General features: G+C 50.5%; 10 protein-coding genes across 10 annotated transcripts; 8 read left to right on the forward strand and 2 right to left on the reverse strand.

Moving 5' to 3' along the window:
* The first annotated feature begins 1 nt into the window (after nt 1).
* On the forward strand, nt 2-1,779 carry BJY04DRAFT_148513 (Mn(2+) transporter ATX2). The gene is made up of 3 exons (XM_073708836.1): nt 2-470; nt 539-1,480; nt 1,537-1,779. The coding sequence occupies exons 1-3, from the start codon at nt 421-423 to the stop codon at nt 1,709-1,711; spliced, it is 1,167 nt and encodes a 388-aa protein (XP_073565882.1). The 5' UTR covers nt 2-420; the 3' UTR covers nt 1,712-1,779.
* A 783-nt stretch (nt 1,780-2,562) lies between these two features.
* On the forward strand, nt 2,563-5,133 carry BJY04DRAFT_200532 (F-box/WD repeat-containing protein). Its single transcript, XM_073712945.1, has 3 exons — nt 2,563-3,078; nt 3,144-4,478; nt 4,532-5,133. The coding sequence occupies exons 1-3, from the start codon at nt 2,701-2,703 to the stop codon at nt 4,706-4,708; spliced, it is 1,890 nt and encodes a 629-aa protein (XP_073565883.1). The 5' UTR covers nt 2,563-2,700; the 3' UTR covers nt 4,709-5,133.
* Nucleotides 5,134-5,479: 346 nt separating this feature from the next.
* On the forward strand, nt 5,480-8,144 carry BJY04DRAFT_200533 (putative C6 transcription factor). Its single transcript, XM_073712946.1, has 3 exons — nt 5,480-5,823; nt 5,948-6,622; nt 6,675-8,144. The coding sequence occupies exons 1-3, from the start codon at nt 5,767-5,769 to the stop codon at nt 7,506-7,508; spliced, it is 1,566 nt and encodes a 521-aa protein (XP_073565884.1). The 5' UTR covers nt 5,480-5,766; the 3' UTR covers nt 7,509-8,144.
* A 1-nt stretch (nt 8,145) lies between these two features.
* Nucleotides 8,146-9,686, forward strand: BJY04DRAFT_200538 (putative mitochondrial phosphate transporter Pic2). Its single transcript, XM_073712947.1, has 4 exons — nt 8,146-8,474; nt 8,541-9,197; nt 9,254-9,377; nt 9,427-9,686. The coding sequence occupies exons 1-4, from the start codon at nt 8,381-8,383 to the stop codon at nt 9,473-9,475; spliced, it is 924 nt and encodes a 307-aa protein (XP_073565885.1). The 5' UTR covers nt 8,146-8,380; the 3' UTR covers nt 9,476-9,686.
* A 4-nt stretch (nt 9,687-9,690) lies between these two features.
* On the forward strand, nt 9,691-10,739 carry BJY04DRAFT_200540 (uncharacterized protein). Its single transcript, XM_073712948.1, has 2 exons — nt 9,691-10,171; nt 10,233-10,739. The coding sequence occupies exons 1-2, from the start codon at nt 9,800-9,802 to the stop codon at nt 10,569-10,571; spliced, it is 711 nt and encodes a 236-aa protein (XP_073565886.1). The 5' UTR covers nt 9,691-9,799; the 3' UTR covers nt 10,572-10,739.
* Nucleotides 10,740-11,768: 1,029 nt separating this feature from the next.
* On the forward strand, nt 11,769-13,686 carry BJY04DRAFT_210844 (high affinity methionine permease; the record flags this gene model as incomplete). The annotated part of the gene is made up of 8 exons (XM_073714317.1): nt 11,769-11,811; nt 11,875-12,114; nt 12,162-12,257; nt 12,314-12,389; nt 12,437-12,895; nt 12,950-13,086; nt 13,137-13,389; nt 13,452-13,686. The coding sequence occupies 8 exons, from the start codon at nt 11,769-11,771 to the stop codon at nt 13,684-13,686; spliced, it is 1,539 nt and encodes a 512-aa protein (XP_073565887.1).
* Nucleotides 13,687-13,819: 133 nt separating this feature from the next.
* BJY04DRAFT_148587 (uncharacterized protein) lies at nt 13,820-15,860 on the forward strand. The gene is made up of 5 exons (XM_073708837.1): nt 13,820-13,896; nt 13,962-14,405; nt 14,470-14,580; nt 14,640-14,940; nt 14,994-15,860. The coding sequence occupies exons 2-5, from the start codon at nt 14,096-14,098 to the stop codon at nt 15,757-15,759; spliced, it is 1,488 nt and encodes a 495-aa protein (XP_073565888.1). The 5' UTR covers nt 13,820-13,896; nt 13,962-14,095; the 3' UTR covers nt 15,760-15,860.
* On the reverse strand, nt 15,791-16,885 carry BJY04DRAFT_223424 (putative short-chain dehydrogenase/reductase family protein; the record flags this gene model as incomplete). Its single annotated transcript, XM_073717689.1, has 3 exons — nt 15,791-15,917; nt 15,966-16,241; nt 16,296-16,885. The coding sequence occupies 3 exons, from the start codon at nt 16,883-16,885 to the stop codon at nt 15,791-15,793; spliced, it is 993 nt and encodes a 330-aa protein (XP_073565889.1).
* Nucleotides 16,886-17,993: 1,108 nt separating this feature from the next.
* On the forward strand, nt 17,994-18,572 carry BJY04DRAFT_223425 (uncharacterized protein; the record flags this gene model as incomplete). The annotated part of the gene is made up of 1 exon (XM_073717690.1): nt 17,994-18,572. The coding sequence occupies one exon, from the start codon at nt 17,994-17,996 to the stop codon at nt 18,570-18,572; it is 579 nt and encodes a 192-aa protein (XP_073565890.1).
* Nucleotides 18,573-18,949: 377 nt separating this feature from the next.
* BJY04DRAFT_210847 (uncharacterized protein) lies at nt 18,950-22,173 on the reverse strand (the record flags this gene model as incomplete). The annotated part of the gene is made up of 4 exons (XM_073714318.1): nt 18,950-19,026; nt 19,075-20,438; nt 21,064-21,594; nt 21,647-22,173. The coding sequence occupies 4 exons, from the start codon at nt 22,171-22,173 to the stop codon at nt 18,950-18,952; spliced, it is 2,499 nt and encodes an 832-aa protein (XP_073565891.1).
* Between the last annotated feature and the right edge of the window lie 119 nt (nt 22,174-22,292).

Raw genomic sequence — 22,292 nt, forward strand, 5'->3', positions numbered from 1 at the left:
GAATCTACATTAACAAGATAATCAGAGTCATTTCATTCGAAACCACTACTAAGAAAGCTGGTTTCTTCGACAGGCGTAGGGTTATTATTGTGAGGATACTACCTATACCACTAGTTAGTTACAACTTACTGGGCACTGGGCAGGTACCCTGTAGACGACGACGGCTTTCTCCCGCAGCGGAACCCAATCTCCCGCGCCACGTTTCTGGCTCTGTCAGTGTCAACTCGACAAGCTCGTTCCTGGTCGCAAACTCGACGACCTTCACCCTTCTTACCGCGTCACTTGTCGCTTGAATTGCAGGCCCTGACTTTTACTGCCTGCATTCTCGAGCATTCAGCTGCTTTACAACTTCCCACGCAATTGACAACATGATCCAAGACTCCTAGACCGGAATCGCAGCTTTGGAACGAACGATTGACCATGGAGGGACTTTTCACACTGCTCGCATTGAGCACTGTGATGGCAATTACGTGGGTTTTAGAGTCTTTCTTTATTTCGGCGGCGTTTGGCTAATTTGTGTCCTCTCGCTTTCACATAGATCCTTCGTCGTGGGATCACTGCCATTAGCATTCAAACTCTCGCCCTCGCAACTGAGATTAATATCCTCCCTTGGAATGGGAGTTCTTGTCGGCACATCCTTGATCGTGATTATACCTGAAGGAGTCGAAACTCTATATGATGCCGTTACACTTGAACGAAAGGCTCTCAGCGGCCGCTCCGTCGAATTTCCCCTTCTGCATGGACCATCGGCCGTCCCTACCGTCGCAATGGCGCATCCTAGCGTGAGCGGCGAAACAAAAACAGGGATTGACAATCTGCAACCATCTGAGAACCCCGGAACGATCTATGTCGCACGGCATGAGCATTCTGAGGCTCAAGAAGTCAAGAAGGACACACCGGAAAACTCGGAACATGACCATTCGCAAGAGAGCTCTCCGCATGCTTGGATTGGGATTGCTCTTATCAGTGGCTTCATTCTGATGTATCTGATCGACAAGATCCCTGAATTTGCCTCCCCGGCCAAACCGCAAAGACCACCTTATCATATATCGCTAGACAATTTAGGATCGGGGCTTCGCCGGAACTCATCTCCTTCACGGGACGGCGGTCTGCTCGATGCTGCTAACAGTGCCCGAAGCAGCCATAGTTTCGCGACGACTACTGGCCTAGTAATTCACGCTGCGGCCGACGGGATCGCCCTCGGGGCATCTACGTCCGATACCGGACTGAGCTTCATCATTTTCCTAGCTATAATGGTTCACAAGGCTCCTGCATCGTTTGGGCTCACATCGATTTTGCTTAAGCAGGGGTTATCCAGTCGTGCTGCTAGAGCTCACCTCTTGGTCTTTAGCCTCGCTGCCCCGGTTGGCGCCCTTGCCACATTTCTCTTCGTGCATCTATTAGGCTCGGGGTCGACCGATGAGACCAGTGCGCACTGGCGCACGGGCGTTCTTCTTCTCTTCTCAGCCGGCACATTCTTGTAAGGCCTAGAAATCCTTTTGTTCCCAATTTCCAGTCACTGACATTTTGTTCAAGATATGTCGCCATGCACACGATGCAAGAGAACAACTCGAGCTCGTCTCAAGAGCTGCCGGTCAACGGATATGACTCGCGAGGTTCATCGAAACCTGACAAGTCCATCAGAGACTTGGTTGCTTCAGTAGTTGGCATGATTTTACCGCTATTTCTCCAGATCGGACATGCTCACTGAATGATCTTTGCACCCGTTGTTTCTTGCGATATATTTCTACTGTGTTTGCTCGAACCCCTTAGATTGGATTGGCCTGGGGCATTTGAAGCGAGTGCATCTGTGTGATACCTAGAAATGTTGTATTATTGGCGTTGCTTACTGTACCCTAGAGTTGCATGGGAGCAACAGCAGTTTTGTATGTATGTATGTAATGGTATTGCAGGTGGGTGGTAGGATCAGCCTTGACTGGGAGAGCGGAAGACGGAAACAGGAAAGTGAAGTGAAGTGCCAAGTTCTGGATCTATAAACCTGGAGTAGAAGCAGGGGTGATGAAATCATTCATCAGCGACATTCCAGGCTGGAGTGCAACGGCGGATGCCAAGGCTGATAGAGGCCCGGTGGAGAGGAGTAGGCTAATCAAGAGCTGGGCAGCGGCCCACTGCAGCACCTGACTTGACCAGACTTGACCAGACTTTGATCGAGACTCTTGAAATCAAGTCTGCGTTTCCGCTGCGTCGTCTCTTCCTCGTGGGCCTCTCTACTACTACTGCTGCTGCAGCTGTTGTTCATCCATATTCCTTCTTCTTCACCTCTGCCCAGTGCCTCCCCTGCCCTCCCGCTCCCTTTACTACCTCTCTCGCCCTTTAGTTATACATAATCTACCCCCTGCTGGGGTTTTTCTTGTTCTACCGTTTTTGCTCCCTAAATTCTGCCCAGCTTCGGTCTTTCCTGCCCCCTATTAGTATCTCCGACTATCGCTCGCCAGCTGAACCTTCCCGCCAGCTCGCTCACCACCAAACCGCCGGCGTCTAACAACCGCTCAAAATACTCTCCCTCGTCGAAAACGCACTCATCTTCTGTTTGTCCGTATTCGTCATTGTATACACTCGTTCTCAAAATCTATGAACTGTGCCGACCTTCGAAAGAGTTGGGTATCACGACATTCTCCGTGAAGCTTGCGGAAACGATCCGGCGGTGGATGACATTTTCGACTTGTCGCGACGCATTTTATGGGCATTCGGCGTACGTCGGATCCCCCGGTGACAAGCGGAATGGACTCAAAATCGAAGCCGATACCTCCATCCGACAAACCTAGTACTCTCCCCCCGACCCTCCTCCCATCTGCGCCCGCCTCTCCTCCGACGCCTGCTCCTAGTCCCACCCCTCATCAACGACCGCCTACTTGGAGGCCGACGGAGGAACAGGATACACTACTGGATAGCACTAAGGACTATTTCAGCACCCTTTCTGGGGCTCAAAGACAGCAGTTTCTGGAGGCTATCCTGGGTCTTTGCAACAGCCAACAACTCAGCTTCGTTTCAAGCTATGTTGCGCCTCGTTTAAGAAAAGATCCGTTCCTTGTTTTCCCAACGGAGATATCACTAAGAGTAAGTAGACTCGCAGTATCGCAAGTCTCTGACCTTCTGAGGACTGATTTGGTTTTCGTCTCTAGGTTCTTTCCTTCGTCGATGACCCAAAGACTTTAGCGAGAGCTTCGCAGGTATCAACGCGGTGGCATGAGCTGTTAAATGACGATATCACATGGAAGAACCTCTGCGAAAAACATGCATATACCCATCGACGTCCCGCGGCAGATAATCAAGATGTTATTGAGCCTATCCACGATAACCGCACACACTCTCTGAGTGGGTTGCAAAGGAGACCCAACAGCGCTACAATTCAGTCCCGCGACGGTTTTGCAGATTTCTCCCGGTCATTATCTGGAGATTGGACCTCTGCAAGCCTGCAAGCCAGGAAGCGACGAGTCCGACCGCTATCATACAAATACCATTTCAAGCAAAAATACATGATAGAGTCTGCATGGAGTAAGGGTGGTAGGTGCACTCAACGGCATATCTCGCCAGACCAGGGTGTAGTAACGAGCCTACACCTCACTCCCAAGTACATCGTGGCGTCTTTGGATAATGCCAAGATACATGTGTACGATACAAATGGAGAAAACCAGAAAACACTTCAAGGACATGTCATGGGCGTATGGGCGATGGTTCCATGGGACGATATTCTGGTTAGCGGCGGGTGCGACCGAGAAGTCAGGGTCTGGAACATGGCTACAGGTGCCGCGATCTATTTGCTACGCGGCCATACATCAACGGTGCGCTGCCTGAAAATGTCGGACAAGAACACCGCTATCTCGGGGTCCAGGGATACGACGTTGCGAGTCTGGGATTTGAAGACGGGCACTTGCCGTTATGTTCTTGTCGGCCACCAGGCCAGTGTCAGGTGTTTAGCTGTACACGGAGATATCGTCGTTTCGGGAAGTTATGATACCACCGCGCGTATCTGGAATATTTCTGAAGGCCGATTTCTGCGAGCATTGTCAGGGCACTTTAGCCAAATCTATGCGATAGCCTTTGATGGCCGCCGCATTGCCACCGGTAGTCTTGACACCAGCGTCCGTGTCTGGGACCCGCACAGTGGCCAGTGTCATGCTATACTGCAGGGTCATACGTCTCTCGTCGGGCAATTGCAAATGAGCGGTGATACCTTGGTCACTGGGGGCTCGGACGGATCTGTCCGTGTTTGGTCGTTGACTAGGATGGCTCCAATTCATCGCTTGGCGGCCCACGATAACAGTGTGACTAGCCTTCAATTTGACAGCAACAGGATTGTTAGCGGTGGAAGTGACGGTCGTGTGAAGGTTTGGAGCTTGCAAACCGGACAATTGCTCCGTGAGCTGTCGACCCCCTCAGAGACAGTCTGGAGAGTTACATTCGAGGAAGAAAAGGCAGTTATAATGGCTAGCAGATCGGGCCGTACGGTTATGGAGGTGAGTGTGTCGGATAACGTGCTATGATCATACGTCTAATCATCTCTACCTAGGTCTGGAGTTTCTCACCACCGCCGGAGGAATCCGAGTCTAGTACGGCGATTGATGCCTCGTCCAGCGTCTCTGAACCGCCGCCGGAACACGACAACAGCTTATCTCAAGGTATATTATCTCCGAATGCTTCACAAAGGAGCGACGGCGACCTACCAATGGTGGATGCGCCCTTATGATTCGTGGGATGCTCGGATATCACAACCATATAACTTCTTCTTGCTTTGCGACTTCAGCGAATTGCTTTGATTTCCTGCTTCTACGAGATACTCGCTCGCACCCTGGCGGATATGGGCATATAGTCCACGGTCTACTGGTTAGCATTGCATCCCAGGTGTTTAGGTTCCCATATCATATTGTTAGGTTGTTTTTGCCCATGGACACAGGCGGAGTTAGATAGGACATTTTACTTGCCAGGTCAAGTTTTTTAGGAGGCAGGCGACATATCTTGATAGCAGAAAAAGTCCCCACATATCCTGACATCTAGTATCTTCAACAGCTAAGCTATACTCTGGGCACAGGCTAGCAAGAAGAGTACGAATGAACGGAACTTAAATCTTGCAAATCCATCGCCTCCTTAGCTTCCCGATTTCCTGCTTTATCCACCTCCCCCACCTCCATCCCCCACTGACGATCCCCTTTTAAGTTCCGCATGCATTCAGATTTCAAACCTCGATCACCGTGGAACTTCTACTGATGAGGGAGTGGGTAAAATGTCAAGATGTCTACATCGAGTAGTCCCTTGGTTTGGTTTTGCGCCGGAACCTTGTAAGATAAAGCCCCCCATGCAGCGCTGATGCATGAGGTGAAACGCCAAAGCGGCATCTATGCACTTCAGCCCGATTTAGTGGCCTTCCCATTCGTCAGCTGGCTAGTCTCCCACTAGCGGCGATTCTCCGCTTAGGTTGGTTTTCGACTGGGCTTTGCTTTGGAATTGCCTGGCGTCATGAACAATAGTCTGGGGTACAGACGACCTGTGTCTGTACCTGGATGAAGACCTTCGGTATCCGTGTTCTCCTGAGAGCTCAGCACCAGCACGCGACCTCTCACCTTCAGATATCGACGGCCACCATGTCTGGTTGCCGACTGTCCAGATCCCGTACCGACCACTCGTTTGCCCAAACCCAAGGAACAGTCAGATCCCTTCCAGAGGAATAACCAGGTCCTCTTGCGCTAGCAGTCCCATACTACCAACTTGGCGAAGTGTGAGATTACAACAGGTCTCTTAGAAGCGAATATGGTATATTGTGGAAGGAGTCGAGGTTGTTATTTGTGCCGTAAGCGCAAGATCAAGGTATGACAAGATCTGATATCTCCCACACAAGCTTGAGCACGAATATTCCCGGATCGCCGGATCGGATCTATTGGTTTTCAACGCCCTCCTTCTCTAGAACGATATACTAACATCAAAAATCCAGTGCGACGAAGCGCTTCCGGAATGCGGCAACTGTCGTGTCTACGGCCGGCCCTGTCCAGGTTACAGACTCGAATCGATCTTCAGGAATGAAACTTCCAAAGTTGAGCAGCTTGTCAAGAAGTCCGGCGGGGTACCTGCTGGTAAAGAGCTTGCGCGACGACGAGGTTCCGCCTCGTCACTCACCCTCCACCGGGTAGCCGACTCGAGCTGGGAGGAACGGGCAGTTTGCTATTTCTTCGACCAGTATACCTCTGGCGGAGACGCCGATGAAGCGATAAGCTATTTGGCGTCTCTGCCATCTCTCTATTCCATCTGCCGAGACACTGGGTCCGAAAGCCCTACGTCGTCGTGTCTGCGTCTTGCTGTTGATGCGACGGCTTTGATGACGTTGAGCAACCATGTCAACGCGCCTCCGCTAGTCTTGCGCGCAAGGCAATATTATGGCAGTGCACTGCGGGGGCTTCGACAGGCGCTAGACACGCAAACACAGGCCGTCAAGGACGAGACCTTTGCGACTATGGTGCTGCTCTCGCTCTTTGAGGATATTACTGGGGAGCGCAATGGACTTTCGAGTTCACATGCAGGTGGATTTGAGTTTCTTATAAAGCTGAGAGGGGAAGCACAGCTGGGAAATGCACAGGGGAAAGATTTGTTTCAGTTTGCATATACCCATACGGTAAACCACGCATCCTTACTACTCTTAGTCCCACTACTAATACCCCAAACAGCACATCGAAATGCTGGCCCTCCGCGAAAGACCTCGCTACAACACGGATTGGATAGTCGAAAGCCTTACCACCAGAGACCCAATTTCCCGCCTCATGCTTGTTGCCTCCAAAATGAGCCAGCTTTTCCTTGCCACGTCGTCCCTCCAAGCCCTAGCTCTAAACCCGACCCCTCAACCCCTCGATACAGACACAATTTCCCAGCTCACCTTCCTCCTCCTCACAGGCCGCCAGGTCGACCTTGAACTCACATCCTGGAGCCAAGATCTCCCCGAGCGATGGCTCCCCCTCGTTATCTACGCCGACAAGGCCAACAACCACGACCCCCTCATCACCTACCACCACCTCTCCATCGCCTCAGTGTGGACCTACTACCGCGCCGTCCGCATAATCTCCCACCTCATCATGCTCGAGCTCCGCCGCGCCCTCGCAACAGCCACAGGCGAACAGGCCCCCGAAGACAACAACAACACCGCCACCCCAGCCCTCATCCAAAAGATGATCACGGACATCTGCAAAAGCATCCCCTTCTGCCTCGGCGACGTCGACATCATGGGCAACCGAACCACGACCTCCTCCCCATCCTCTGCATCCGCAGATTCAAAACCCAAACCCCGCGCTCGCGCCTTCTCGGTGTACAGTATGATCTGGCCGCTCTGGTATATTCTCTCCTGCGGCTTTGCTACGCCATCTCAGCAGGAACAGATCAGGGGATGCCTAGCGAGGATCGGATCCGTGCTGGGTATTAAGCTTGCGCTTGTTCTCGCGGAAGATGCGTCGAGCCAGAGCAAGTCGCCGCTTGCGAGTCTTTCGGGGGCGTTCTTCGCAAGTCGGTGAGGGGCTTGGAACATCCTTCTTTCTCACTGTATATTGCTTTTACGAGCGTTTGATCTGGTATTTATTCTGTGTGCTGGGACAGGTGGATCGACGATTGTCTTAGTTTCGTCTATCTTCTAGCAAGCCTTGCCTGTAACTATTGCAAACATGAGACAAGTCCAAAGTAAACACCTCAGTAATCCGGATTTATCATCCTACATCAGTGTACAAGGGCTATGGACTACGTATAAATATAAGCTAGCTCGTTACCGAGGCCGTCCTCCAAAGCCTCTGGACGGGCATGATAACGGCATTTCCGGAAGAGTCAAATGACGTCACTTATCTCCCACCAGCCATTCCATTAAGGCTCAAGCACAAATCTGCGCGGATGGGTATGCGGACTAAACAACAGTACATAAAACGAAGAGGGCCAAAAGCGGAGAGAGCATAGATAGCACAAGTCAAGCTCAAAACTCAAGATCGGAAATCGGCACAGTCGGGGACAGAGTTCCCCAACAGCGATACGTAGGAGGCAGCTAGGTATGAGCGCATAGAACGGATGGTTCGGCTGGGCTGTAGTGGGCTTGGGCTGGACCTGGACGGACAGGCACTTATTGTAGGCTGTGCTCCATTACCGCATTGGTGCTGCTGACGACATACTTTGTGAGCTTGGTCCACTACTGAGGTACTACCTATATATACGGAGTCTTCTCTCTGGGGGAAGCGTAAGTTGGATCTTAGAGGTTTCAAGAGTTCAATTGAGTTCGAGTTCATATTCTTTTCAACTTGCAGGCGATTCTGAGCGAAGATTGCTTGGTTAGATTATTTGATGCACTTCCAAGCTGTTTGATACGGACACGCATACGGAAAGCTAGGGAACGGTTCATGTGAATATGGCGACGGCGACGGAGAAGAAGTACCCATTTGGGAAGATCGAGCCCAACTCACTGAAGTACTTTGGTGCTTGCACACTAGGAGGAATTGTTGGTATGGTTCTTCGCCTACCTCTTGCGGGACATATTTTCTAACATCGTTTTTTTTTGTGGCATAAAGCTTGCGGTCCAACACACACCTCAGTTACACCACTCGACCTGGTAAAATGCCGTCGACAGGTCGACCCAAAGATCTACACATCAAATATCTCCGCATGGCGCTCAATAATTTCTAAAGAGGGGTTCCGTGGGATATTCTTCGGTTGGTCGCCTACCTTTGTCGGATACTCCTTCCAGGGAGCCGGTAAATACGGTTTTTATGAGTACTTTAAGCACCTATACGGCGACCAGCTATTCCCCAACACGAACCGCACAGTTGTGTACCTGGGCGCAAGTGCATCAGCCGAGTTTCTCGCCGACATTGCTCTCTGCCCGTTCGAAGCGATCAAGGTCCGCATGCAAACAACGCTGCCGCCATACGCACACAGCCTGCGTGAGGGGTGGAGTAAAACCGTCGCAAAGGAAGGTATCTCGGGTCTGTACAAGGGATTATACCCACTCTGGGCGAGACAGATTCCGTATACGATGACCAAGTTCGCGACGTTTGAAGAGACGGTTGGCTTGATCTATAAGACGCTCGGTGGGCCGAAGGAGAGCTATAATACCCTTCAGCAGACCGGAGTTAGCTTTGCGGGAGGGTATATTGCGGGTATTTTCTGTGCGATTGTCAGTCATCCTGCTGATGTGCTGGTGTCCAAGTTGAACGCAGACCGCCAAGGTATGTTCTTCATCTGTACGTTGAAGCATGTGGTGCATGTGTGCTGACTGAAGTAGCGGGTGAATCGGCGATGAAGGCTGTTTCTCGGATATATGGAAACATCGGCTTCTCTGGTCTCTGGAATGGTCTGCCAGTCCGAATCCTGATGCTGGGAACGTTGACCGGATTCCAGTGGTTGATGTGAGTTCTTTTCTGGCAGTCTGATAAGTGGAGATGCTAATCAAGACAGTTATGACTCGTTCAAGGTGTTCCTTGGTCTTCCGACAACGGGTCATTAGATTGAATAATTTCTTAAAGATAGATGATAGTAATGAACCCTTAATGTTTCCAAGTGAGCATTGTTGGCTCAAAAGTACGCTGTGTCTGTAGTTTGTTGAGTGGAGTAGACTGGGGAAGGAGATTTGGAGATAAAGGTGTGAACAGGGACTGACCGCCTTCACGATCTTGGCGATCCAGCCTCAAGCTCAGGAACTTCCTTGCTTCAAGACCTTACCTCAAATAATACCAATCGTTCTGATCAGATGAAAGAATAAGATTGCTATACTGCAGCTGATTGTCACTCTCGTTAGCCTCCCAGCACCTCGATCCAGCTTTGAATCAAGATGGAATCCCGAGTAGCAACATCCCAGCCAACAACGAACCCACCCAGCGTCGAGATCGCCTACAAACGCAAATGCATCGCACTCAAGAAACGCTTGAGCGAGATTGAAGCCGAGAATGAATTGATGCGCGTTCGGAACCAGCGCGGCTGGCAATACATCCAGAAAATGCGTCTAGAGTCTTGCTTCCTCCTTGAGCGCCTATCCAACGTTACCGGAATGAAAGAGGATGGTCAGGCTGGCGTAAACCCCGAGCTGCGCGCACAGATGGCGGCATCTGCAAACCTGAACGGCATTGCGGCGGCAAGAAACGGATCGGGGCCCGGATACTTTGAGGATGAGACGGAAGGGAGCTCAGATGAACAGCCGCCTACAGTGAGTCCTGCGCATTAGTCTAATCTGTTTCCCTTTGGCTGATCGCCCATTGTTAATGCAGCCACAAGAACGACCCCTCCGCGTAAAACGATCCCGAAAGTCGAACATCAATCTCGAGGATGATGAGATCCCTGCCGCAGGAACCACGCCGGAGGCTTCTGTGACGGGAGGTTCCTCAGCGTGGCCAAGACTAGCTCCGGCGCCGTCACAAGAGGAGATGACTTCTTCTTTCCGGATTCACCATGGGAACGGGTCTGGACCAGAGAAGGACACGCCTCATCCGAGCGACCGGGAAGGTGAGAATATTGGTGTCCCTCGAGAGCGCGCCGCGGATCTCTCGGTAGAGGATTCGGCAACTCCGATGGACCTGGATACAAAAGTCCTAAAGGAGGAGAGCTGAGGGTTGTTCTAATATTATGCCTTTTTTTGATGATTGTGCTTTTCTTATTCTCTGGGATTTTCGACGGGGTTTCTTTACGGGTGCCATTTCTACTTCATTCTCACGGGGTGTTCCAGACTACTTAATTGCATAGGTGTTACCGGAAAATTGAACATTCATAGACTTTGCATGGATTGCTTGGCATATATCGCGCAACGAGTGAGGGATTAATGACTGACTACCGGGTAGTTAAGGCCTTCTACATCGTATACAAGGCTGTGGTAGCTCCGAGTCGTGTGGCTGGGCGGAGCTGATTAGCTTCACCTTTGCCTAATTAAATCACGACAGCCCTCTTGAAGACCCCATCTTAGATCGCATTGCACCACAACCCACGAGACCAGTTCATCAGCTTCTAGGCCCCTGCTTCTTGGTAGTCTGGGTTTCCATCGGGTCGCAGCAACTAACTGAAGCTGTCAATTGAAATAGGCTCGCCGCGCGACGCGGGCTAGAATTGCGCATACAGTCGGATCGTGGACCCTCACCAGCTCCTTCGAAAATTCGATGCATGATTCTCTTCCACTGTCTGCATGTGGTCAGGAGCAAGGCTTGCCACAGGATCACTTCCAGTCGCTGTGGTTGGTTACATTCAGGGATTAGGGTGATGGTGATATGGTACGCCATAACTGTCTGATCTTGTGCAATCCCGCACCCTCATTGACCACAAGCTCCCAGGTTATATCAAACAGCTGGCACCCAAGAAATCTCACCAAGACAAGAGACTTGGCAAATGTAACATTGTTCCTCCTCTCAGCGGGAAACATGTTATCCCCTCCTTCTTGCTTTTGCCGCCAGGGGAGACGGACTGGATTACGCCATACCGTACGACGATGAGAACCCAGCGAGCATTGACAATGCATAGTTAAAAGGCAACGCCCCCGGGGATGTGCTGGGTGTTTCCCATCAGCGTTCTGAATACGAGGACTGATCGTCGGTTCTCTCGTCAAGATGAACTTCTTCAAGTCCAAGTCCTCCGCTACCACCCAGGTAACCCAGCAGGATGCGCCGTCCAATGATACCCTCATCGACGGCGGCAGTCTGCATTACACTGCGGATGCTGGTGCCAACACCTCCCTCCCGACTTACCAGGAAGCTACTGGGGCGCCAGTCGAAGTGAACTCACCGCTTGGTTATGAGGCTGGATACATTACGCTGGTCTTTATGGCCATCAGTAAGATGGTGGGAACTGGAGTTTTCTCAACTCGTGCGTGATTCTAGCGACTTTGGGTTCAGGTGGCTGAGTGATTGACGCTGACTTTTTTCTTAGCCTCGTCGATCTTTGCGGGAACTGGCTCCATTGGCCTTGGTTTGTTCTATTGGGTGATTGGTTTTGGTGTCGCAGGAAGCATGCTTTCAGTCTATCTTGAATTCGCATCCTACTTTCCCAGTCGATCGGGCTCCGAAGTCGTGTACCTGGAGCAGGCCTATCCTCGCCCGCGATACTTCTTTCCCACCGTGTTCGCCGTGCAGAGTGTTTTGTTCTCGTTCAGCAGTAGCAATGCCATCGGTATGTCGATTTAGACTCTGTCCGAGCTGATACTGACCTGCTGTTAGTTTTGGCCAATTACCTCTACAGACTGGGGCAGTCGACTCCTACAGACTGGCAGGTCAAGGGAGTCGCGCTTGCGGCGTACACAGTGGCCACTCTAGGTTAGTACAAACGAATGCACTAGGCGATGGTTCATACACTGATTAATGGCTCATAGCTGTGTCCTTCAACACGAAGTACTCCCTGCTCCTTTCCAACGCCATTGGATGGGTCAAGCTTGCGACGCTAATTTTGTGAGGCCCGTTCTTTCCTGACATAGTAACGCTTCTAATGAGCATAGTATCGCCATTACTGGACTTGTCGTCCTCGGTGGCAACGTTGATAAGATCTCCGACCCTAAGGCCCATTTCCGAAATGCCTTTGAGGGCACCTCAGAAGCTACAGTGTACGGAGCCACGAACTCCCTTGTGAACGTCATGTTTTCCTACCAGGGATACGAAAATGCTTTTAACCTGGTCAACGAGGTCAAGGACCCCATCAAGAAACTGAAATGGACTGCCCCGATCTCTCTCATCACCACGGGTATTCTTTACATGCTTGCCAACATCGCATACGTCGCTGCCGCGAGCAAGGAAGAGATCATCAACTCGGAAGTCAACGTTGCCAGTCTTTTCTTCAACAACGTTTTTGGAAGTGGTGGTGCATCCCGCGCTCTCAACTTCCTTATCCTTCTCAGTGCTTTCGGAAACTTGCTCGTGGTGCTCATTGGGCAGTCTCGGATGCTTCGCGAGTGTGGCCGGTATGTACTACTTTTGACAGGAGATATCGCAGCTTGCTGATGTTGTTTGCATAGACAAGGTGTACTTCCGTTTACCAGATTCTGGACCTCCACTCGTCCCTTTGGAACCCCGCTGGGCCCGTACTGGCTGAAGTGGGCTGCCACAACCATTATGATTCTGGCTCCTCCTGCTGGTGATGCCTTCAACTTCGGTTAGTCGCCAGCAATCTTCTCTTGTATAAATCCCCCTGACACTTTACAGTCGTCGATCTCGGAGTCTACCCTCAAAGCTTGTTCAACTTCCTACTTGCTGTCGGACTCTTGTTCACCCGTGCACACCGAAAGAAGCTCAACATTCCCCGAACCGAATGGCATGCATGGGATATCGTTGTGTACTTTGCCATTCTGGCCAATTTCTACCTACTCGTTGCGCCCTGGTACCCACCCGCAGACGGCGCAACCGGAGGAGACGTCAGCTTCTGGTACGGAACATACCTCGTCGTCGGAATCGGACTGTATGTATCCCATATTGGTTCCCTCGTTACAGTGATCCACAGCTAACATTGACCTCTTATAGTCTCAGCTGCTGCGGTGTTTACTACTACGTCTACATTAAGGTTCTTCCCAAACTCGGAAACTACCAGTTCCGTCAGACCATCTTCAAAGGATCCGATGGTGAGACTGCTCACCAGCTGGTTAAGATTCCCAACTCCGAGATTGCCGCTTGGGATGCAGAGCACGATGAGGCGGGCAGACTCCGCCGGAGACATAACCATGTTGCCGAGAAGACCGATCAGTCCGTGGAGGCTTGAGCTGAAGCCGGTTGTTAGTTTCTTGGGATATAGGACTATCTAAAGGAGCTTCATAGGTCTTGCGAGCTTCGAGTAGACTTATATATAGTATATAATACTACATAAATTCTGGGTTGAACTCATGCTCTATAGCGGCGCAGGCACTGACCGATATTCACAATAGAGCCTTAATGCTGTAGAGAGGTCAATATTATAACCATGTCAATACCCGTAAGTGTCTGCTTAGATTATAGGATTGATCGCATTCTAGCGTAAAATAACACTCCTTCTTATAGGAACCATGCCACTTGTTAGCTCCGTTATATCCGAACCATATAACTAAGACAACCCCATCTCCTCATCCTCATGCAGCTGCATCCTTCACAAACCACACCCAGAACGAGAGTAAGTAAAGTAAGTAATACTGACCATGCCATTCGAGTTTATCGACAATAGCGTCACCATCGACCGCGCAACGAGAAAACGAATCCGCACTCGTGCAGCAACAGGGAAAAACGCCAACCGCACGCTAGCACGCCCATCCAAAGTTACTGCTCTAAAAACCAATGCCGCCGTTCCATTTTTGGCCCCAGCAAGCCTACAAGTAATACGTGGGGCAGTAGATGATAGCATCGAAGATGACGAAGGCGGCATCCAGATTGGAATCCAGGCCCCAGTTGGAGATGGAATTTCGGTTCCTGTATACGTTCCTGTCAAGTCGAGAAGTTTGGTTCGCGAAGGTGAGTCTCGAATTGCGAACTATCGAGATATAGAAGGCTAGCTAATGTTTTCGGCTATCCAAAGCGCTTTTCTTCTTCTGCGGTGTTCGACATATCCAAGAGCTTGATGGTGCTTTGGAGAGCCCCGATGTTACAAGTACGATCTGGGTGCGGTATTTTTTTGTTGACGAGGCTTGTGCGTCCTGGTACTCTCTGATATCTAGATTGTGTCGCTGATGCCGTCATGCGGAATAGACTTCCACTGTTCCCTTGCTACGTCTATCCTGTGCTCGAAGAACCTACTTCATGAAACGGCGCAGGGCATGTACCATATTGCGCGCACCTATCGGCTTGTCCAGCAGCGGTTGATGAGTAGTGAAGCAACTTCGGATATGACAATCTCAGTTCTGGTTATCATGTCGCAGTACGAGCGGTTGCAGGGTCAGTATGAGCGGGGCTATATTCATATGCAGGGCTTGCGACGCATGATTGACTTGCGTGGCGGTATTGTGCAGTTGAGTAGAGAGTGCACAGGGGTTATACAGAAGGTTCTGAGGTATACTGTGCCTTGACACTAAGCTTTTGGATTTGATAGGGCTAATGAGTTAGGGCTGATCTGGAGTACGCGTTACAACTTGGTCAAAAAACGTTATTCGGTCTTGAGGCCATAGAGGTTCTCCATGACTGGGGGCATCTTCGCAGTACCGATGTGAGAGACGGGGGTGGAGGTGAAGTAGACTGGTTCCTGCAGAAGAACATCCGAGACGATTTATGGCTGCTCTATGATGAGATGAGAAGAGCTTCCAAAATTCTCAACGACGCCAATGCTGGCCGTAGCCGCAAGCTGGACGCCGTTGAGTTCCATAACATGCTCTTGCTCTTTGGCCATCGTCTATTAGAAATCAGCCCGCTAGGCGACAGTTCGGTTTCCCAGTTGAGTCACGAGGTAGGCATGAATGTTCTTGAGAAAGCTGTTCACTTGAGTCTTATTGCGTTCTTGGTCACATTCCTGACCGGTTTGGACCATCGCATTCCTGATAAGCCTCTTCTTTCGCAAGGGCTTCGGCTTGCCGTGCAGAGCCTAGCAGCGTCAGTTAGAGCAGGCCAGGTGAGCCGACCTCTGCAGAGTGTGCTTCTCTGGACGTTCTACATAGGGTCAGTCGTGGAATTCAAGCCTTCAGACGATGAGTGGTTGATACCGACGACCACATCCACAATGCAAGCCCTCGACATTTCTACTTGGGAAGACGTGAAAGAGCTTCTTACTATGTTTCCATGGGTGAATGCGGTACACGATCGAGCAGGCACGGCACTTTCTTCTACGCAAAAGATGCTCGACTTTAACTTATCAATTCATTTTGATCAATTTCTCTAATACGAACAACTTCAAACCGACATGTGACACACTACTTCTGCAATGCCTGCTGCACGGATCCGGGAACAGCAGCCTCGAGTTCCTTGACAATGAGTTCCCAGAGGTGTTTCTGCCACTTCTGTGCCTCTTCATCCGTCACCCATTCGGGCACCTTATCCCTAGACACTGGTCAGCGCTTGCCAATGTTCTGATCTCAGGGCACTTACTGTCTGACTTCACAAGAGGAAAGGAATGCTCCATGGCTCTCTTCACCTAGGTTGGCACCAGCGAGGAGGGTGCGGCTTCCGTCCTCTGCAGTTCGTCCGTAGAGCTGATGCTGCTCCACAATCGAGTCTCTTACAGGACCCGTCGCATTACGGACTAGCTCGGTCCTGCAGAGGCCGGGGCAGTTGGCGTTAATGATCACCTTCCCCTGTTCCACAGGCAGCTGAGCTGCCAGTTCCCGAACAATAATGGTATCCATAAGCTTGGAAAGAGGATACCTAATCAGACAATTAGCACATAATGAAGATCTTGGTCCGCATGAAATCACATACGTAACCATCATTTGTTCTTGTGGGAGCTCATCAGCTCTAACAAACGGATCCTCCTTGACCGCATCCCAAATTTGCCTCACATCAAACCCAACTCCCGAAGTAACAATTGCCAACCGCGGCACAATCCCATACTCCTCCGCCACCCTCTTCAACTTCGGCAACAACAGCACCGCCAAAAGGAACGTACTCAGCACATTCACCGTAATCGGCAGAATATGCCCCTCAACAATCTTCCTCTCAGCCGCAGCCACTGCCGCGTTCTCAATCACCGCGTCAATCCGGTCAAGCTCCTCACTTGCACGCTTTGCAAAGGCTTTGACGGAGTCATAGCTACTGAGATCGAGGGCCCAGACTTCAGCGACATCGGTGGTGTTGGTTGCTTCGTCGATCTTTTGCTTCGCGGCAATGCCGGAGGGGATGCTACGCACAGCAAGAATCACCTTTTTGGCGCCGAGTCCGACAAGGTGCTTGGAGGCTTCGAAGCCCAGACCGGTGTTTGCGCCTGTGACGATGTAGGTCTTTCCGGTGGTGTTTTGTTTTGTTGCAAGGATGGGGAGGTTGTGGGGTTGGGTTGCGACTTCGGCGGACATTTTTGGCTTTGGTTCTGTCTTTCTTTTGAGTGATTAAATGGAAGGTAGTTTTTGACGATAAACCGCTTTAGATAGAAGATCTGTGTTGTGCTTGACTCTGTACTGTGCTGTCTTGAGATACACATCCAGCAACAACCAGAAGGCAAGGCCATATTTATATTCCTCTCTTGCCCTCCCCACGTCGGCGTTTACGGAGTACAATTTGATTTCCATCATTCCATAACTCCATCATGATCTTAACCCCGGAAATCGACAGAATGAGGTTTTGCCCAGCTGGATTCCCGGGGCTACTACCGGGATACGATGAAGCAGGTGGAGCCTATTTTTAGAGTCGACCAATGAGAGAGTAGATTCCCGTTTGGGTATAGTCTGGACTCGGCCGGTGCCCTAGAGAGGACTACTGACTATGTATACAGGGCAATCACATTCTGCTACGAGATATCGATTTCTAGGTGGACGGATTGTATCAGCTCGACTAAATCAGGGGTATACAGCAGCCACTCGAGTTAGATCTTGCGTGCAGTGCCCCACGCACTCGGCCACCTTGCATGAGCACGAAATCTATGTATTTTAGAGAAGTGTGTCAGCCCTAACAAAGTCCATTTGAACCTCATTGATATTGCGTCTCGGGACAATTGTCCTTGTAGCTTGATGGCACTGAGACATCTTCTGACGAGCCCTTGTAATATGGAGGCTTATCTCTGACAGTGTCCAACAAAGGCTTGTATTGTCTTTTCTTGATGCTCCGCCGGACATGGGCATTGTGTGTGACAGTCCCAGACATGTCTTTCATTGATACTTGATCAATGCTTGATCAAACAAGGGGACTGTTCACAGCGGTCCCAGACAACAAAGACCTCCAAAGTCTCGATCAAAGAAACCCCCATAAAGTCCTTGATACACAATTAGCAAGCCATAGTCGCAGATATCAAACCACCAAATAATGAAAGAGACGCTCAGAGAACGCAGTCTATATAAACCCCAGAATCCAACACCATCTAACCATCCAACACAACCACCAAGGAAGTCCCAGCCTAAAGCAAAACCAAAACCAAAACCAAAACCAACTACAACTACATACTCACCAACTTGCTAACCGACCACCAAAATGAGCTCCTCAATCTACAACCCAGGCGGCTCGACAGTCACAAACTCCCCCACCGACTTCCTCGACGTCGCCTTCATCGAAATCCGCACCCCAACAACCACAACCACAACCAATGCGGTCCCTGACCCCCAGCCAACCCCCACCCCAGCCAACCCCAATCCCTCCAAAACCCCGACCCCGACCCCAAAGAACCCCAACCCAACCACTACCAAGCCCATCACAACAACCACAACAACCACCATCAACACCCTAAAAGACCTAATCATCATCCTCGGCCCGCGCCTCTCCACCTCCAACGACCACAACGTCTACCATGTCACCCCGGAGCCCGCAACACGCACATTCAGGATCACCAGCCAGCAAGGTATGCATCTGTCTTCTGTATTGGAGGAGGGCATGCCGAGGCCGACGCTGCTGTGCACGATTGTGCTGAATCGGGAGAAGGAGTTTATGGAGACGGTGGCGAGAACGGTGAGTTATGCGTCGTTGGTGAGTGAGGGGAGTGAGTGGTATCGCACGCTGATGATGGTTTTGAGGGGCTTGTTGGGGAGGGGGGTTGTGCATTCGCTTTATGTTTGAGCTACCAGGTTTTCTTGAGGATGAGGAAGAGAGGTATGCGAGGTGGGAGAGGAAGGAAGGTAGAAAAATGCTGTAGAGATGTTGCTTGTTTGGAATTTGTTAGGAGTTGCTTATAGAGGTTTGTTTGTTGCTTTTTAGGGTGCGCAATATGATTGATATTTGTTTCTTGGAGGTGACTTGCTTGCTGGCTGTGCTTGGATGTAGGCTTTGTGGACCACTTTCAAGGTCAGCAGGTACGTGGTGTAATATGTTGTATTGAGACGTATATATATTTCGAGGACCCAACCTGCATTGATAGTGATTCCTGGAACTCCGCCAGCTGAATGAACTGATACTCTGACTGAATACTAACAAGGCAATTGTACATAACTATCAAGTTATTCTACACCAGCATACAAATCAACAACGATGTTGATAGCAGCCACGAGGATTTCCGCAGCAATGAGGACGATAACTGCATCATGTTAGTAGTCGCCAAGCCGAGTAGAGCAGCGAGACATACCTATCCACTCAAGATACTCACCATGACGGTGAGTCAACTGATCCTTGAGCACTGCGAGAAGATCCGCGATGACGTCTAGCCGCTCGGTCAAGAGCGTCACACGTTGATCCATCTCCAGATAACTTCGGACGGCCTGGTACACAGGTTCCAGCTGCGGCTCTGCCCACATCAACTCCGGGCTATCCAGAACCGACCCCTGTAGGTGGATGTTGATGCGGAGAATGAATAGTTCTCCGACTTGCATGTTGATCTGACGCCTCGTCAAGTTGACGCTTCCAGTTTGTGCAATCTGAGCCGGTAACGGGGCAGTATTTGAAATAGTCTCTGAGACGAGATCTTCAAATAATGACGTTTTGACCGACTGCGCTAGGGCGTGTGAGATAGCGAGTTTAATCATATAGTTTCGGGGATCACGCAGGGAAATAAAATCGTTGTATATTCGGGCTTGGTATTCGCGGGCGTAGTAGAAGTTAAAATTCTCCACCTGGGTATCTTCGGGACTCAAAATCGAGGTCGCAAACTTGGATATGTCAGACAAAAAACGAGACTCCTGCGCGGGTGACATGCCCCAGATGACCACGGTACCGTAGTCAAACAGGAACACTTCCGGAGCATGAATAGTAGTATCGATGTCTGGGGCGTTGTCAAGAACGGAAGTCTCAGTTGGATTTTGCATATTGGATGAATGTGATTCAGGATCATGCAAGTCGATGAGCTCTTCTCGATTCACAAGATTGTTGTCGTTTACCTCCACCACACTGTCCGAAAACCTGCGCTCTCGTGGCATCCGCTCCACGGTATGAGTATTGTCCTCATCAACATTATTCGAGTTTTTCGCAGCCTTTTGTTTTTCTTCGTATTGGTAATCAAATCGCGAGTAGACACATTCATCGAACAATTTTGGGTTAGCACCGCGAGTCTTATTCCGGGATTTCAGCCACTTGAAGACCCCATCTAAACGATAGGTATTGGCCGTGCAGTACGCCGTTACACGAGGCAGCCGGTCTCTGTCTGCTTTTCCCAACTTTGCTGCAAGACTCCGAGCAGCAGGTTCCTTAATTCGCGCAATCTGTCTATAAACGTCTGAGGGAGATGTCTCCTCATCGAGCTCCTCTTCGGTCACAGGGTCGGGTAAAAGCTTCAATTTCTGCGCCGTTTTTGTAGTTCTTTGTGGACCGACTTTTGGCGTGGGATAAGATGAAGCGATCGTGCCTGTAGCTCCATGGCTGTTGCGACGGCGGAGCTTGCTGTTCAAAGCTGACAACCCTGTCGATCTAGAATGACTAGCTGAGTTTGAAGCCGAAGGAGATCCGGAGCTCAACGGCCTGAATGTCGGATCTGCGGAGGTGTTGTCATGGTATGTACTGACGGTAGCGAGCGGATTGAACGTCACAGTTCGTGGTGGTCGGGTTGATCGCGGTGACGTATTTGAAGGTGGTGTGCGGTGGTATTGAGGAAGGAGAGGGGAGGATTCGGTAGCGGACGCCATTTTGAGTCAATCGCATAGGATTAGTATAGAAACATGGCAAACGAGAGTATTCGACTTGGGATGGGTCAGTTGTGGTGGTTGCTGAAAGTTGAAAGGCGGACTGGGTCGCAAGAAAGAGCTCGAGCTTTTTGCACGTGCGGCCGCCGGGGCTTGCAAATCGAATGCCAATCTATAGCACGTTTTTCGCTGCTCACTCCAATTCCTGCTGTTATAAAGCCTCAAGTCGTTTAGCTGCTGATGTTAAGATAGACATCTACGCTACGAAGTATATAAGCTGACGGGAAAAAAAGAAAAAAAGCATGCGTTAGTGCTCCAATCTACATGCAGAGCCGTTATGATCATCGCATCTATCCTAGACAAACGCCGAACGATTGCAATCTCATACAAAATCCATCAAAGACGCTATGTACTCGGGAAAATCCCAACCGACTGACTCATGTTATGTACTTTTTAATCGAGAGGGATGGCGTAGAGGGCAAAGTTCGGGAGAGGGGCATTACTTGCGCACAAAGCTCTTTGAGCTACTAACCATCCTCATACCGTTGACATGCCCGGTACTGCGAGCATTCTTCAACCATGCGCTCTTCGCATTCTTCCCCGTTTTCGATGTCTTCGGTGGAAGAGCACCATTGGGCTGCTTCCGCGCACTGTCACTGTCCAATACACGGATAGCAACATCCCCCATTCGCACGTCCTTTGGCGCCTTCTCCTTCTTGTCGAGGAATCGGAGCTTGGTCGGCTTTTTCTGCCTAAAGTCTTCTGTCTCTGGTGGAGGGGTTGGTGGTCGAACATCGGGAACCGCGTTTAATATATCGTCTGGTAGAAGAGCGGGAAGTGTTGAACGTCGGGCATCTTGTGTGAAGGAGCCTTGCAGTGTTGCAGAGCTCTCAGATAGCATGTCATCGGCGGGAGTACCGGCTCCCGGCGCGGTCTCAGTGGCAGGTACTGCATTCCGTTTGTTCGAGGTTTTAGCTTGTTGCTTGCGTGATTCGTCCAATTGTCGCCTCTTTTCTCGTTTTAATTGCTCCTCTCTGCTATACGTTAGTGACCAAAATACAGAATACAGAGCCGGTGCAAACAAACAATTGCCTCGCCTGTTCCCGCTTCTTTGCTTCTGATTTCAACCTTGACAGCTGGGCGGAGTTATCCACAGTTTCTGGGGCTTCGTCGTCGCTGCTATCCTCGTCGTCATGGGCTTTCTGTTGCGCATCCACTGAGGCCTCCACATCTGCAGCCTCTGGCATTTCAGGCTCCTCGCTGTCGAACCGCATATGCTTTCCTGGTGCAGCCTCCTTCGACTCTTCCCTCACCTCCTCAACGACCTTAATAGAGCTCCGCTTTCTCCGCTTATTTCCCTGCGTTTCTGAGCTCGACAAAGTAGCACTCTCATTTTCTGACTTGCGCTTCGAGCTAATCTCTGCTGACCCATTCACACCAGCATCTTTCACCGGAATAACGACCTGGACTGCGGATTGGCGGGTGGTAACCATTTTCGATTTCGATGCGATCGATGCGTTTCCTGACTCTGTTGAGGTTTGCGTAGCGTCGTGATTTGAGTCCTTCTCAGCAAACAATAAGCCTTTTGCCGCTGTGACAAGCTGCGACAACATAAAGGGGAGGGCGAGTGGACGTTGATTTGCTTGAGGTCGCGGTCGGCCAAAAAGATTTATGGAAAATAAGTTATCTCGGAGGTAGGATTTTCCGAGCGATCTACAGTACGAGCCTCATA

The sequence above is a fragment of the Aspergillus karnatakaensis genome (genome assembly GCF_047715665.1).
Source record: "Aspergillus karnatakaensis strain CBS 102800 unplaced genomic scaffold BJY04scaffold_72, whole genome shotgun sequence".
In the NCBI taxonomy this organism is placed as follows: domain Eukaryota; kingdom Fungi; phylum Ascomycota; class Eurotiomycetes; order Eurotiales; family Aspergillaceae; genus Aspergillus; species Aspergillus karnatakaensis.

Excerpts from the sequence above, each read along its gene's own strand:
- BJY04DRAFT_200538 (XM_073712947.1), top strand. The coding sequence starts at position 8,381 with ATGGCGACGGCGACGGAGAAGAAGTACCCATTTGGGAAGATCGAGCCC. Across the intron at positions 9,198-9,253 it reads GTTGAACGCAGACCGCCAAG|CGGGTGAATCGGCGATGAAG; the intron begins GTATGTTCTTCA and ends TGACTGAAGTAG. Across the intron at positions 9,378-9,426 it reads ACCGGATTCCAGTGGTTGAT|TTATGACTCGTTCAAGGTGT; the intron begins GTGAGTTCTTTT and ends TAATCAAGACAG.
- BJY04DRAFT_200540 (XM_073712948.1), top strand. The coding sequence starts at position 9,800 with ATGGAATCCCGAGTAGCAACATCCCAGCCAACAACGAACCCACCCAGC. Across the intron at positions 10,172-10,232 it reads CAGATGAACAGCCGCCTACA|CCACAAGAACGACCCCTCCG; the intron begins GTGAGTCCTGCG and ends TTGTTAATGCAG.
- BJY04DRAFT_148513 (XM_073708836.1), top strand. The coding sequence starts at position 421 with ATGGAGGGACTTTTCACACTGCTCGCATTGAGCACTGTGATGGCAATT. Across the intron at positions 471-538 it reads AGCACTGTGATGGCAATTAC|ATCCTTCGTCGTGGGATCAC; the intron begins GTGGGTTTTAGA and ends GCTTTCACATAG. Across the intron at positions 1,481-1,536 it reads TTCTCAGCCGGCACATTCTT|ATATGTCGCCATGCACACGA; the intron begins GTAAGGCCTAGA and ends ATTTTGTTCAAG.
- BJY04DRAFT_200533 (XM_073712946.1), top strand. The coding sequence starts at position 5,767 with ATGGTATATTGTGGAAGGAGTCGAGGTTGTTATTTGTGCCGTAAGCGC. Across the intron at positions 5,824-5,947 it reads GCCGTAAGCGCAAGATCAAG|TGCGACGAAGCGCTTCCGGA; the intron begins GTATGACAAGAT and ends TCAAAAATCCAG. Across the intron at positions 6,623-6,674 it reads AGTTTGCATATACCCATACG|CACATCGAAATGCTGGCCCT; the intron begins GTAAACCACGCA and ends TACCCCAAACAG.
- BJY04DRAFT_200532 (XM_073712945.1), top strand. The coding sequence starts at position 2,701 with ATGGGCATTCGGCGTACGTCGGATCCCCCGGTGACAAGCGGAATGGAC. Across the intron at positions 3,079-3,143 it reads CAACGGAGATATCACTAAGA|GTTCTTTCCTTCGTCGATGA; the intron begins GTAAGTAGACTC and ends TTTCGTCTCTAG. Across the intron at positions 4,479-4,531 it reads CGGGCCGTACGGTTATGGAG|GTCTGGAGTTTCTCACCACC; the intron begins GTGAGTGTGTCG and ends ATCTCTACCTAG.
- BJY04DRAFT_148587 (XM_073708837.1), top strand. The coding sequence starts at position 14,096 with ATGCCATTCGAGTTTATCGACAATAGCGTCACCATCGACCGCGCAACG. Across the intron at positions 14,581-14,639 it reads TTTTTTTGTTGACGAGGCTT|ACTTCCACTGTTCCCTTGCT; the intron begins GTGCGTCCTGGT and ends CATGCGGAATAG. Across the intron at positions 14,941-14,993 it reads GTTATACAGAAGGTTCTGAG|GGCTGATCTGGAGTACGCGT; the intron begins GTATACTGTGCC and ends CTAATGAGTTAG.